At 41.4% G+C, this 15,969-nt stretch overlaps 1 protein-coding gene across 1 annotated transcript in view; it reads right to left on the bottom strand.

Moving 5' to 3' along the window:
- Window positions 1-1,986: 1,986 nt before the first annotated feature.
- Window positions 1,987-15,969, bottom strand: part of Skap2 (src kinase associated phosphoprotein 2) — a 160,314-nt gene continuing 146,331 nt past the window's right edge. The window contains exons 12-13 of the mRNA XM_038320137.1: window positions 4,593-4,693; window positions 1,987-4,133 (exon numbers count right to left, since the gene is read on the bottom strand). Of these exons, the coding sequence (XP_038176065.1) occupies window positions 4,601-4,693 (93 nt within the window). The 3' untranslated portion in view covers window positions 1,987-4,133; window positions 4,593-4,600. The remainder of the gene's footprint in view (window positions 4,134-4,592; window positions 4,694-15,969) is intronic.

Raw genomic sequence — 15,969 nt, 5'->3', positions numbered from 1 at the left:
GCCCAGGTTGGCCTAGAACTTTTGATACACTCCTCTCTATCGGAGGCATGTGCCACCACACTTGACATTTCTATCAGATCCACGCACAATGACAACCTACAAATCCTTAGGCTCTTTGGACAATACCTAAGGGGAGGAAGGCAGTGGTAACTTGGGATGGTCTGGAAAGAGGAACTATATGTCTGCTCCAAGCTTCCCTGGGCCACCCGTGTCTCTCATTTGAAAGTCACACAACCTTGAACAAATGGCTAACACAGTGCCATAGCTCAACTTCAAAGTCACTTAACACTCTCATTATACATGGTTCCTGACAAACCTGGTGCTCACAATGATGTAGTCAGGGGACCAGCTGCTAAAGCCTCAGTGAAAAGGACTGCCTACATACTGAAAGAGCATCCTTGGAAAGCAGATTGCCAACTGTAGGAAGGTTGTGTGGTTTTGTTTCTCTTTCTGGGTACAGAGGTCAAATCCCCCCTTCTTTTTTCTGAGACAAGGTTTCTCTGTAGCTTTGAAGCCTGTCCTGGAAGTAGCTCTTCTAGACCAGGCTGGTCTCGAATTCAAAGAGATCCGCCTGCCTCTGCCTCCCGAGTGCTAGGATTAAAGGCGTGCGCCACCACTTCCCGGCAGACCTCCCACCTTCTTAAATCTCAGGTCTTAACCTACTGTAGGGTATCAAGTTGGCTCCCGGGTATTTTCTGAAGCGTAGCAGATGCCCTGCAGCATGCTGCACCACGTCTCATGGCTTTATCTAAGTGGCGAGAGTAGGATCTACTGGCAAAACACGGAAGGGCCCCTTAAATGTGGCATGAATGAGATGTTATTTCATGTTACTGTCATCACAGCACTCTGTAAGTGTGTCTGACATCAGAGGGATTCTAACAGACATTCCTGCAGTGGGTTCATGACGGCATGAGCTTTCTCAGACAGTGGGCAAATTGCTATGTATTTGAATATGGGTTAAAATGGTAAGGGAAAAACAAGACTTGATTTGTTTTTCTGTATTTTAAATACTAGAGATTTTAGTAACAGACAATGTCACTATGCTTGACAAACTTTTTTTTTTTACAGAATGTACGTATATACCTTCTAACCTCTGCATGCAGCTGGGCCTCCCAAGCCTTGATCATGTTTTTTCTCATCATTCCTGCTTCGCCGTGTGGTCAAGGCTGCTCTGGATGGCTGTCCCACCTCTGAAACAGCCACTGTCGTTTGGCCCGGGGTCTGGTGGCGCTGTGACCCACACTCACAAAGCTTCACTCAGCACCACTGACCAAGTTCAAGTTCTTACACGACACACGTTTCCCTTCAGGTCAGCCTCTGTCCCGTGACTGCTCTCAGAATCCAAGTCTCTGGTGTGTAACATAGCTCTGTTTCTAATCCTGACCCTCGGAGGTATCAGAGTCAGAGAGAGGAAAATGAGGGGAGAAGCTGCAGTAAAGCCTTACCTAGAAACACCGCAACAGCGACTGGAAGGGAGCTGTGCTGCCCGTGCAGGGCTGACAGTGCTCATACACTGACAGAAAACAAAAGACCCACGTGTATCTGTTTTACCTACAGATGGCTGAAAAGTGATTCTTCCCTTATGAGCCTATGTACTGTATGTAATTATCTGTAATTAAGTTATGATTAAAATAATCAGTTTAAAAGCAAGTATTCAGAACAACTGCTGGACCAGCCAACATTATTTTCCATAGAAAAACAAAACAAAACAAAACACCATGTCATATGCCACAAAGTGCTGAAGCAGAATGGAGTTAGCTGTGGTTAAGCGCAAACCCTAGAGCAACGAAAGTCATTTGTATGATGCTTACTTCTTTGAATAAATTCAGATGACAGCCCTATTTCATTTCTTCATCCAGTTTGGAGGCCAGATGGCATTAGAATCATTTACTTCACCTTGTTGTGCTTAATTACTACAATCAACACACTATTTTCCAAATTAATCATAACAAAGTAATTTCATTAGTAACACAGCAGGCTGTTGAATTATTAGCATCATAACAGTTTGCAAACAATTAAACTTTATTTGAACCTTAAAAATTTGCAGAGTGGAACATTATTGTAAGATCTAATGGCAACAGAGTACAAATTCGGTACAGAGCAAACGATCAAGCAAAATGCTATATAAAATATGACTTACAATCACCTTTCAAAAAAATTAGCTCTCTAACTGTTCATAGAAAAACAAATAAAAGCTAAGCAAACATAATGGGAACATAACAATTAGCATATTTTCTAACAAGCTGCGTTGTTTAAATTCACATTAATGATGTTATTACGATCTTGAGGAGAATGTGATGTACTATCACGGGTGGAGAGAAACTTCCTCACAGTACAAGAGCGAGTGCATCAAAGTGAACAGAAAGCACCGACCAATCGCAAGGAACAGCAGTTTTTCTCGACTCTCCCAATTTTAAAAGCCTTTGGTTCCAACCTTCTTTCTCCCATGTATATTCAGGTTATAAAAAGAACAAAGGCCAGAGGCGGTGTGGACTGAAGCAGCACCATGCTTCTGTACTGGAAATGCTGCCCAACAGTTGGCAAAGGACTCCCTCTCCTGGAATAACTGGAAAAGGAGGCAAAATCTAAGGGCTTCTCAGGCTGCCTGAGTGGGGGAGGGGTTCCCAAGTGGGTCCCCGTGCAAATGACGAGCTGCTGCCATCTCCTGGCCACTTAGGGTAAAGGCACACAACCTGCAACCACAGGCCAGGCTTTGCTTTTGAACCACACAGACTCTGAAAGCCAGTCCACTTAGTTCATTTCTACCTGCCTAACTTATGTCACGGTGATTTTAATCTATTTAAATGACACTCTAATGGGAAAAGGGTCCTTGTACAAATGTAATTTCTGAAGACTTGGACAAGGTTGGGTTTATTCACAACCCCTAAAGTTAAGGCTTTTTTGTTTTAATTTTGAAACTGAGTGATCACAACATTTACAGAATAAGGTAAAATAAACACTCTCTACTATTGCTTGTAAACAGAGCTGTACACAGACAGTGGAGACTTAAAATACTATCAGCTCATTTGCATTCCTCTCTGAAAAGCTAAACAAAAGCTAGGACCTGCTAAAGAACTATTTAATAGTAGATCACATCTACTGCAAAATATCCAACCACTGTGCATTTGATACAGAGTAAGGCTACCCTGGCACCTCCAGAGACAGCTCAAAGTACTGTGATTTCAACTCTGTACAGAAGGGGACAGACAGGATTCTGCAAGCCTACCTGCACAGCAACAGGTACCTATGCGACACCAGGTTAACCTACCCTTCCATTCACCTGCTGGTAACTGCTGCCATTCTGAGTCCTTCTTCTCTGATGGGTCTGGAGAAGCACACTGCTGTTTAACAGCGGGAGCGTGGCAGCGTGGCAATGACGAGGCAGGAAGCTGGCAGTGCCCGCCGTGCCCTCGCACTTTGAAAACACGCTGGTTGCTTATGCCATTGCATCAGTAGTAAAATGGGCTTTCTTATGAATCTTTCATTCTGTTAGGTTTAAATAAAATTATAGTAGAAAACACTGGCAAGCCCACAATCAAATTAAGATACTCAAGTACTTGCCCAAACCTAGCTCTGGTTTACATGTGTGTACCAAGTGACAGCATACTGCCACTTTCCCTCTATTTGAAATGCTATCACCTTTTTTTTTTCTTATTTAACAGCAGGTAAACTAGCCAATTTGTACAACTTTTTAAAAATGAAAACATGTTATTACTCTTTGAAAAAATAATTAAGTTGTCCACACAGCTTTAAAGAAGTCTTTAGTGTCGACTCAAAACTTACAGTCGATGAAATTATATGCAACACTAAGAATAACTGATACCCAATGACGAAGAAACAGCAACCCTCACTGGCAGCTTCAGTGACTGAAAGTAGAATACAATCACCGTGAATTTTCCCACACAGACCAAATGGGCAAATTAATACTAATTATTATTCAAAAAACAGGAACAGGTCTTATACCTACTGCTTGTATCTAACTTAATCTGACATCTAGAGTACTTCAATTAGTGACTACATAGCATAGCAGAGGAGACAGGAATATTCAACCAAAGGAAGGCAGCTCTGTGTCAATCACTCAGGCTTTGGGGGTTTCCGAGTCCAGAGCATGGGCAGACAGACAGAAGACATCCCTGTGGGCAAAAAGGGAAAGTTGATTTTTGTAAAAATTTCATTTTATTTTTTTCTTCAGTAGAAATGTTGATTTATTTCTCCTGCTTAGAAAAAAATAACATTTTAACCAAACAAAAAAGAATGTTTGCTCAACATTTCTCAATTCATTTCCTCAGAAGCCATAAAAGTGGCATTCGCTAGCAAGGAGGAGGTCTGAGAACACAGCTGGTTATTATCAAAGGACATTCCCTACATTGCCTGTTCGCTCCCAAAGGAAATTCTCCAAAGTTATTTTTAAAAATTAAAGATGAAGCAAAACAAAACAAAACACCCACACAAAAACCCAAACAAAAACAGATTTGGGGCACCATGCTTATGTTATCAGAAGGCTACAAAGACTTGAAAAGGCAAAGACTCAGAAGAAAGAGACCTAGAGAACATAAGAGCTATTACAGAATATTGGATTAAAATGTACTTACCCGGACTCTCAAATATCATACATCTCCATTACGTAGGCTTTAGGCACCAAGCCAATGGCTCCCTTCATTTCTCCTACCCACCAGCCATATCTATTGTATTCCTAATTGAAAACAATATGCAGTATTAACCTTTAGGTTGGTGTAAGCACAATGTTGCTTGTATGCAACTTCTTAGAAATGTTACAAGCGCCGGAGCTGCAAATGGAACATTTCCATCTTTTTTGTTTCTGGACAAACCAATATCAAAACCAAAACCAAACGAAACCAAAAAGACCCCCCCAACCTCCCCGCACCCCCACACCAGCCATGTTGTTGGCAAGTACAAAACTTGTTCATTACTCTGGCAGAATGCAGGAGCAGTGGCTTGTGTAAGGACACAGGAAAGGAGAGGCGCAGGAGTGAGTTTCTGGGCTCCTAGTCTCTCCAGACAGTGCAGCCCTGTGCACTGGCTCCTAGCTGTAAGGCTAACGCCAGGAAGCTGGGGTAACTACATATGCCCTCAAGAGGTTTATTATCTAGGAAGGATAAAAATCACTTGTGCGGTGTGTGTGTGTGTGTGTGTGTGTGTGTGTGTGATGGCAAATTCGTAATTTCTAATGAAATTTCGATGGTTTAGAATTCAGGGACACACCTTAAGAAAATCGAATACATTTGAAGTGATAAAATGGTGAATAAGCAAAGTAGTGAAAGTTCACAAATACCAAGACAAAATCATTCACAAGTGGATTTCTTGAAAATAATATCCCAAAGCTTTTGCTGTTTCTCTTGATTCCGGACTGCCTAAGCTTGGGCGGAGAATAAAGGTGATGTGAGGTCTGCTCACAGAATGGAAGATCAATAGGAAACAAAAATCTCTCCAGTTTGAAAGGCAAAATATTAATCTGTGAACACAGTGACTGATGAGGAGTTCTGCACCTTACAATGTGGGATACACAAACCGAACCCTCCTCTTCTCTGCTTTATTCTCCACTGGCAGACACACCATTGCTTTAGGCATTGTGAACCCTCCTTAACTGGCCTCATATGTCTGCCAGATTGACTAATGTATTTTTATCTCAAATTTATTTATGTTTAGTGAGATACAAACAAGTAAAATGAATTACAAGTTTCAAGAACAATATCTTCCAAAAGCAATACTCTGCACAAGCATTACGGCCCAAATTTAATTTTTCATATAAGATAAATTTTTAAAATCAATCCCCAAAGTAATTCAATAGGTTCTGATTTTCCAACATCTGAGTCATAGATAAATGTGCATATGCACATTGAGTTATATGTGAGGAGGGAGGGTTGATAGGCATGCAGACTTAACATTCATATTGATTTGTATGCTATTGACCATCACAAGGAAAATTATGCTATTCTTCAATACAAATGTAGCAACATTAGAATGTATGTATTGACAGACAGTCTACCTATAAATTAAAGGATAAAAAAAAATCTATGGGTTCTTTTAAAGTGGTGGGCAATAGCAGAATTGGGCTTATTGGAAGAACAAAGGGAAGAAGAGGGGGCAAAAAAGGCTAACCCTGTTATTTCTTCTTCTCATATGGATACAGCACTGGCTCTTGAGACAGTGGACTAAAGGTGTTGAATTTAAAAGTTCGCTGACAGTGTGACTTTAGAGGACAAAACTGTCTAAGCAACGAGAACACTGAGTCCGGAACTCAACAATGATGCGTATAATCTATAAAAGGCACATTTATCAAAAGGAAATATCCACTTACTGAAAGCTGGACTAGCAGTCATTGTACTCTAGTAGGAACTAATAAAACCACCCTGATTCGGTGTTTAAGGCAATGAATGCAGCTGGAGCCTATTGCCTACGAAAACAAACGTATGTAAGCGTCTACAGATCAAAGGTCTGCATTGTAAGATCCCAGAACGGACTGACAGGGTAAGTCTGAGTGTGGAAACTCTACCCAATACCAGTCTTGTTTTTTTTTTTTAAACTGATTACATCAGAAGAGCAAGGGTCTAGCCTACCAATAGGAGAATAGCAGACACAGAAAGAATCCTGTGGGAAAGTAGACCACGAACACAAACTTGCTATCAAGGAACGAGGCTCATCCTGGGAGACAACGGTCAGATTCAAAATACAAGTCAGGAAGTTCATAGAACTTTATAATATTCTACTTTGGTGATAATCTTCTAAGGACCTCCTGAGAAGAGCTCAAACCCTCAAATTAAGATCTCATTGACCAAGAGCAGATGAGAGACTTTACTTGAGAAAGTTTGGTCCTATATATGGTAGAACAATAGGGGTAATTAACTAGAAAGCACAGTAGTAGACAGCAAGAGGGGGGAGCTTCCTCAGCTGTAAACAGATCCCTTACATGTAATATTCAAAGAAAAGTGTTACATTACAGTAATCCTAAATACTTCACTTCATTTAAAATAGCAAAAAACTTATGAAATACACACCTCATGAAAATGCTCTAAAAATATAAGATCTCATTCAGAAAATGGTAACACTAAAAACCAGAATATTGTTTTGTATTTATTAATAACAAAAACATAATACTCCTGTGTGAAATTAAGAGAGAAGATAAAATTGAGTGGGACAAAAATCTAGGAGGCAGATTTATGGCTGTGCACTGCAGCTACAAAGTAAGTCACGAGGCTGCAAACAGGAGCGCTCCTTTCATCCCCACCACCTGAGCATGCGCCCCCCCCCCAGCAACAGGAATCCCAATTAAACCATCTGCAGCCCATAAATTGGGGTGAAAAATGCTACTTGGACTATTACAGTTTTCTAAACTTCAGCCTCAAGATCCAACACCCTGCAACGTTTCCTTCCAAAGGACAAAATCAGCCTCTTTGCCCCAAACATATGTTATTATAAATGACAGATTGGTTAATGGTGGACACGATGCCGTCAATAAATACTGTGTGGTCTTAAAGTCCACATACTAACTATAGCATTCTTCTAGACAGTCACTGGTGGGTCATTTAAAAGATACCTTTTAAACATTCTTAGTAAATAAAGAAAATAGGAGAAGGGGAGGTGAGCGGGAGAGAGGAAGGCCCACACTAGACTGCCATCTAAATCTTGACAGGTTAGGAAACATCACGTCATCTGACGGCACTCGAGATCCCAGGTACAAGGTCTGCCATCTGGTATCCTTCACCCTCAACTGAATGCTAACATAGGCAAGTGACTACCTCAGGAGGACTGATAAAATAATGAAGAGTCCTTTAATCTACAGGAAACCATTTTAGTCAATTTATAAGAAATATTGCATCCCTTTGTAGGACGTGTAATTATTTTCTATTAATCATGTGCTATAGAGCTACATTATGTGGTTATTCTGTTATCGCTAGGAAGAGGCCTGCAGTCAGCTTCTGACAATGTTAGGTAATTACTAACACAAAGCCGCTTTCTGCTCCTGCAGTAATGCTATCAAGATCCAGAGGTGTAGTGATGCTTACTGTATAAAAATAGCACTCAAAAGGAATTCGCTATCAGCGAAATGGATGGCTTCCAGGCAAAATGTAACGTGGCAGTCAGAAACAAAAAAACAAAGTCAAATTCCCCCAATAATCCAGGAAATAATAGTAAGACGGCAATGAATGCTCGCAGTCCGACAACCACGTCACAACTGTCAACCCACTGAAGTCATCTCGTTTGTTTATAGTTAATATTTACTGGGCGATAAATGAACGTGGCTGTGCAATAAGGCTGGGGAAAAGGACCAACTTTGATGAAGAGAAACAGACTTTGCCTAACACAATAGTAAACACATATTCACACTTGCCTATTGACTCAGTCTTCCCTCCCTGCTGGTGCATTATTTTATACTTAAAGAAGATTCCCAAGTTTACTTAAATCCTTATCGGTGCTGGGCCCTCCTTTCTCCAGCACGTTAATCCACTTTCTGCAAATCAGACAGTGAACAAATGCTGCTTCACAGAAACCCGAGGCGCTGACGGGGTCTAGGGACGGTCAACAAGTGCTTCAAATGCTGGGCTGCTGCTGTGCCCTTTGTCAGAACATACATCCATGTTTCAGAACATGTGAAATCAAAGTAACTTCATTTACAAAATATTAAGCATGGTGACTTTAAGAATCAATGGGTTTACCCTTTATTTTCCATATATTCACTATGGTAAGTTTTTTTAATAGCAATGTGAAAACCAAGTCAGTGTTTTAAATATAAAAGGATTGCTTCAAATTTATCTTTAGGTGTGTGTGTGCGTGCACATGCTCACGTGTATTTAAGAACTTGTATGAATTCTTCTTTTTCTCATTACGTCAGTGGTTTCCTGACCTGCTGCAGGAGGATATGGGAATGACTGATTCCCATGGTTCTCCGCGACACCCAAATCCCACTACTAGAAGATGTTTCCCAAAGCTCTGCTGAGCTCGTGATGGCTGTGGGATCCAGTCCCTGGTTTATTATTTACCACTCAGGTGTGACTGAGTTCTCCCGATTCATAGAACTCTTTCTCTTTTGCATCGTCCATTTCATTTACTAGCAGGAGAAACATGGCTAAGCAAGAAGGCGCATAGGAAGAGTTTAATTCTCCTAGCAAGCTTCAGTTTACATCTCTGAGACCTGACAAACTGAATTTACGTTTTCACAGTCGACAGCTACAACAGTGTGAAGTACACACGGCCATTCTGCCCGATGCTTCATAGCCATGCTGAGCAAGAAGGGACTCCAGGTAGGCTCAGAAGAGGGGGCTGGAGTGTCAGGGCGTTTCCCCTGCCAATTCACACCTCCATGACTGCTCCCGGGTTTACCCACCCTGCCCAGCTCTCCCTGCTCCCTGCACTGTCTCCTCTGCCCCTCTGATCCTACACGAAACTGTGCATCTCTTCACTCTGTTGCTTAAAAACTGTGGCTCTCTCCTCAGGAAAGTAACCGCAAAATCCTCTGCCTAGCCTGTTCCTTCTGCAGCCCTGATTCCTGTCACTTCTCTGGTCGGCTTGGTCGCACCTGCTATCGCATCCAAGCCTTCCTGTGCTTATGGAGCTCCCTTCCCAGGGAGTCCCCTCTCTTGGCCAAATCCTGTCCAGTGCCCAAGACTCAACACAGTCACTCAGCTGTCATGATTTTTATGTGAATTATCGGACACACACTAACACCTGTTACTTCAAGCTGAGCTTTTATTCCTCAGTGGATTTAACATACCTCAGTTTTACCCCTTCAAAGAACAAACTTGCTGAGGTCAGAGTTAAGACCTTGCTTTCTTCTCTATGCCCCATGATACTGGATATGTAATAGACACTCAGTAAATTAGACACTGGATAATAGCCCGGACCCATGCTCACGCTGTATGGTGTACCAAGTGTCTAATTTTTAAAAGAAATTCAATTTCTAATAGGAGTACATGTTTCTTCATATATATTTATCTAAACGTCATTTTCCAAACACCTGCTCTGATCCATAACCGGGGAGCTCATGTAATCTAAAGCCTATGGTTCCTGCTTGTGGCAGGCTGCTGGCTACTGTTCTCCAAAACACTCAATGAGATGCTCTGTCTAAAGAGCTCCCTCCTGAGCTTCAGGAAGAAAGGTATCTGTCTCCTTTGGAACCAGAACCACCTAATTCCCTTCCTCTGAAGAAGTAAATTGAGTTGGATCAAGCACTGACAATGTCAGGGCACAGCCCTGTGAAGGGGCAGTAGGTATCTCGGGGGAAGCATCTGTGCGGTTGTCAGCTCATCTCCGTCTTGAGTTCATCTTCTGTCTTCCCTGCTTGCTGTAAATGAAGCAGGTGCTTCTGGGCAATCTCAAAGCTGCTTTTGATACTTTTGTTCCTCACTGGGACTACAATAATCCAACTTCATAGAAATCAATAAGTCTAATTATTATATACTTAGGTCCTTGGAAATGTCCTTAATAAAATCTTTAGTTACAATTTCATGAACTTTTTGTTACTGTTGAGGTCATTCCCTGCCCCTGCCCATTTTTTTTTTGTACTTATTGGAAAAAGTTTCTGAGGCTCGATCACCCATGCATTCAGTCTAGAGACTCCTGTGTGAACACAGCACTTCAAAGCAGCCAATGCTGGGCTAAGTCAAGGCTCTCCTTTTTTGACCGAAAGGAATTTCAGCTCCCTAGCTCTTCTGTTTTGAGTTTGGTTGCCAGGCAGCGCAGGCTCAAGGTACAAGTCCCGCTGCAGAAACCCATCAGTTTTGAAAGCCTCTGCGGGTGTATGTCTTCCATCCTTGGTCTTTATTTGGTTTTCCCCCAATTATGTTGAGCCTTAATTTCTTCAGTTGTAAAGGCTTGCACTAATGGTCCCCTAGCTTTGTGATTCCATATTTTCTTAAGAAGTCAGAAGTCTTTCCTATTTTTAACTATAACTTAGTAAATGCATTTTAAATATCTGTCATTGTATTAGGTATTGGCTAAACACAAAAATACTTTAAGACGTGGTGTTTATATCAGGAAGTTCAGAATGAAGGAAGGAGAGGCAGGGAGGATGGGTGAGGATGGACAGGGGAAAGGGAGTGGGAAGGGACACTGGTAATCCTAATGTTGACTATGGAGAAGCACATGATTCTATGGAGGGGTCCTGCAATTTTATTAGGAAAACCATGAGGGTGGAGACTCTAAATGGAATGAAAAGAGTAATACAGGGGAGAGCAGGTGTGGCTAACCTAAGGCACTGGAGGGAAACAGCAGCAGCATAAGACAGGGAAGACTGGGTTAGAAAGGTGATGATGGCTTGCTTTCCACAGCGTCCCTCTGCCTGCCTATCAGGGCACAAGAGTTTATTTCTAGCACACACACAAATAAGCAAACACTTAAATTCTTGTCGAATGAGCAAAGTGAAGTTCTAGTTCGGGCTCCAGTTTCCTAAAACCCTTTCTTAACACTGCAGTGTGTGCCCCCCTTCTTCCAGCCTTCCCTGAACAGATGCAGCCCAGGAGGGTGCTATTAGCACTTCTGTTCTCAGCCTGGCTGCCTCTGCCACCCAGCTCAGGATCCTGGAAGGGAAGTCACTCAGAGCTTCCCTGGATCCGGCTCGGACTAGTGTTCTGTACAGAGGAGCTAAACAAATAGCTGTTGAGAGGAAGAAAGGATAATTTCACATCTATGTCTACGTTATATAGAACTGGGATGAGATATCTGCCATTAACCTTCTGATATAAAATGTCAAAAAGGCAACCTTCTACTTGAAGGTTCACATAGTGCCAGTATGGGAAGGAAAATGGTGGGATCGGTGCTGAGCCCCAGAGAAGGCCCTGACTAGCTGTGTCCGTAGGTAATTGCTACATAAAACCTTACCAGGCATCAACTTCCTAACCTGTGAGACTGAAGCACAGATTCGTTCCTTAAAGTGCCGTGCAAACTGCACCATGCTCAGCAGGTGCCTGGGACACTGCCCTGTGTGTCCACCTCCCATCACTTTCTCCTCCCTCTCCAGGAATTATGAAAGCAAAGCACCAGGAGCACAGCCGCCAAACCACTAAAACAGCACTATGACCACCGTCTCCACCCTGACCCTCCAGCTAACACAGCCCACAGTCTCCGGGAAGCAGACACCTGGGGAAGGAATGCTTCCACCATCTGGCCTGGCCATTGTGAGAGGCACCATCCTTAGGCAGGTGGGTCGGGGCTGCCGAGAAAGGTGGCTGAGCTTGAGCCAGAGAGCGAGCCACTGGCAGCTTTTCTCTGCCGTTCCTGCCCTGACTTTCCTAAATGATGGATCTGCAAGTGTAAACTGAAAGAAAGTCTTCTTCTCAAGATGGTTTTTGGTCATAGTGTTTTAACACAGTAACAAAAAAGCAAAGTAATCAGATCTTGCAAAAAAAAAAAAAGCAAGTATTAGAAGACTGAAACTTTTTCTAGTTTTGTTTTTGTTTTTTAATAGCTAACCATTCAACTATGAACACGTTTCAATTGTTAATTTATTAAACACCTATTCTATAAGGCTTTTCTTTTGAAAGGTTGCTTTAATTATGCGTATGTGGGAATATAGTCACATGTGTGCAGCTGTCTACCTGGCCAGAGGCATCGGATCCCCCTGGAGCTGGAGCTACAGGCTTCTGTGAACTACTTGGAGCTGGGAACCACTCAGGCCTTGCAAGAACAATATATACTCTTGATTTCTTAATGGCTAAACCCCAAGGTCCCTTAATCAGCAATCTGTCTTGACTCTCTCCTGCCTATCAAGCACGCAGGAGGTTCTAGCTTCCTGTTACAGAGGTGAGGAGACATCGCAAGGGAGTCAAGGCAAAGCAAGCATGGCACGCACAGTGTGAGTGAGCTCCTGATTTCTGAGTAGAGCTGGGGCAAAAGGACATAAGAGATTGCAGACTGTTCAATTTAAGATTAAAAACAAAGATTAAAACATAAACAAGAAAAACCCACAATGTGATGCTTTTCTTCATGGCTCTGGTTTGCTTCTGACAAGCCTGGTTATTCAGCACAGAATTAAACTCCTGTAGCCCCTGTCACCTGGGTACTTCTCAAGGCAGCCCCTCCATGCTACAGTGCTCACAGGAACCTCTGACACTGTCTTCTTGCTCATCCTCTTTCAAGTCCTTATAAGCACTGGGCCACCAGCGGGCCTCCACAGCTATATTCCTTTCCACCCATCAGCCGTGGTCCAGAAGAGAAGGCTGCCTCCATTCTCTGGAGGAGGAAATGGGGAAATGTTTGAATATGACACTTGTAAAAGCAGGAGGAGTTCTGAGAGTGGGACTGGAGAAGTCAACCGAGAGCTTCTAAGGCTGGAGAGACAGGCATGGAGGAGGAGGCAGGCTACATGATGCTTTGGGCCCTAGCACCTAGAGGAGCAGTACAGAAACGAAAGGCTGTCAGGTCCAAGCAAACACAATCACAAGAGAAAAACATTCCTCCTTTTTAAAAGGCCACAGAATCTGATGACACTTGGGGCCAGATCAGTGTCAACCACAGCTGACCCCATGATCTGTCCTGGTCACTCTTCAGTGGTTGGCCATCCTATTTGTGGTACCCTGTGCCATATGATCACAAATGACAACCTGGAACAACTAGATATTAAAACAAAACAAAAACCAACTTTGTGTTTCTCCTGCCAGTGAGACGTTTGATTCATTTATTCATAGGTTTGAAGTCCCGAAGCCATACGAAGTAAATCTTTGTATTCTAACAAGAAGCAAATGTTCAACATAGTCACAATTTACCAATCACGGGGAAGTATCAACCAAACACACATGAAGTACTGCCTACAGCTCCAACCAGGACAACCTCAAATGCATTTTATTATACATTCATAACCACTGTTTTATCCACATTTCCTGTTTGGGTCTTAATAAAATATTTTTAAAGGTTTCGAAGCTAAAGTCATGTGTGCCTCTGATGAAAGGAAACATCCTAGAGTCCTCAGCAGCATGCCTCGTTCCTGCAGAAGGACAGCTTGTCTGTTTCTAACTCTAAACATAATTTATTGCTTGAAAAGTAAGGCTGAGAATGTGGTTAGCAATGTACTAACAAGTACAGATTGAAAGATAAACTGCCAAAGGATATAATGCAAAGCAGCCAGCCAGGCCCACAGGACCAAAGAGGAACATGGGCGGAAGAGTTGGCCTGCTGCTGTGACCTGGAACCCACTGACGAAGTCAGAACATTGCACAAGCACGATTCCAGAAAAATACTATTAGCTACCAGATTATGTCCATGGTTTGGGAAACATAAAATGGAGATACAGATAGTAAAATATTTAGCATGATTTTCTAAACAACTGGATTCCAACCAACAACTGAAATTAAAAATTAAAAGATTTCTACCTCTAACATGGCTTTTCCTCTCTTAAAAAATCTGAGATTATGCTGTGTGTTCCAGAGTTAATTCGCCAACAAAACAGTTATCATAAAAATTACAAATTATACTTTCAGCTGTCCCTGAAAATGTGTTGTCTATTTTTTTTTTGGTAGGAGAAGAAAAAAGATTTCTAAATCTACATTGAAATACTGAATTATTTTAACACATCTTTAAAAAAGTATCAACCTTATATGAAGAGAATGATAAAGCAAAAAGATACTGCCTTCATTTAAGGCGAACAGTATTTAGATTTATTATTAGTGAGGTTCAAAGGTTGAAACTAAGAAAATGCCAGATACTTTGAAGGAGGAGCTAGCTCAGCCTGAGGGTCACATGACAGCAGCTAATTGGAAAACGTTAAAAAGGGAAGGGGAAGGGCAGGGTGTCTGCCTGCTCTTCTTTATTGCAACATTTGATTTTTACTGAAGAAAAGAAAAAGGGTAGCGGTGGTGGTTAAGATTTGTATAGCTCTCAAAAGAGGCTGAAAATGTAAGTCGCCCTGAGGCTAACTGAGCACACAGCTGACATGCCATCAAGGTTCCATGAAAAAGAAAGGAGGGTAGAAGGGAAGGAGGAGGGGAGAGAAGGAGAGAGAGAAGAAAGGGAGGAAGGGGGAAGGAAGGAAAAAAGAAATCTAAAAATAAAGCTGGATTCCATAGAGCTGTATAATGAAAATAGTCTAACTGACAAATTAGTGAAATGTTTTTAATCATTATTTTTTATAAAAGTAAAACACTCTTCATTAGAAAGCATGACATTTTATTTTTTGATTTGTCTAAATATTTATATTAAAAGAATATATTTTTTCTTAAACTACTTTGTGTTGCCTATTTAAAAAGGGAATTCAAAACTGACAAACTTGTGGGAAGTAAGTCAAATCAGTGGTAATATTTCAAATTAAAAGTCAATACATTTCTAAGATTAAGTACCATTTCTTTAAAATCTTTTAAATGGTTTTATTAAAAACATCTCGACACTGATTTCTCACAAAGTATTCATTCTCTATGTCTCCACAAATATTATGCTAGATTCCTTAAAATATGTTCTTCCTGTGCATACGGTCTCCACACAATTCAAAATGATGAACAAAATTTTTCATGATTAATGCTAATACTTTATTGACATGAAATGGGAAAGTAATAACCCATAGCTAGATTTAAAGTTGAATTAATGACACCATTTTGATTGTGCACATTAGCTACAATTACCTGCACCACTCATTCTGAGCCACTAGATGGTGTAAAAAAATAAAATGGTAAAAATTTCATACCATCATCACAGAAATCTAGATAATACTCTAAGACTAAACAAATTTCTAGGCATATAAAATAGTAGTGATTTTTATACTGCTTATACTTTTAGAAAATCAAATTCAATGTTTATTTAGTGTGTGAACAACTTTTGGAAGTCAGCTCCCTCCTTCCACTGTGTGGGCCTCAGGGATTGAATTCAGGTTGTCAGGGCAAATGCAGGCACTTTTATCTGGTAAGCCTCTCACCAACCCAACTGCTTTATCCTTCTAAAAATATACAATACTGGTCCTGTCTTGATCTAGAAATTCATTACTTTCTTCTGAAAATCTTGAGGTCTCAATCTGTTATTTTAAGCATTTGG

Source organism: Arvicola amphibius, chromosome 2 (genome assembly GCF_903992535.2).
Source record: "Arvicola amphibius chromosome 2, mArvAmp1.2, whole genome shotgun sequence".
NCBI lineage: Eukaryota > Metazoa > Chordata > Mammalia > Rodentia > Cricetidae > Arvicola > Arvicola amphibius.
Note: the sequence above shows the minus strand (reverse complement) of the source record. Positions and strands in the feature narration are given on the sequence as shown.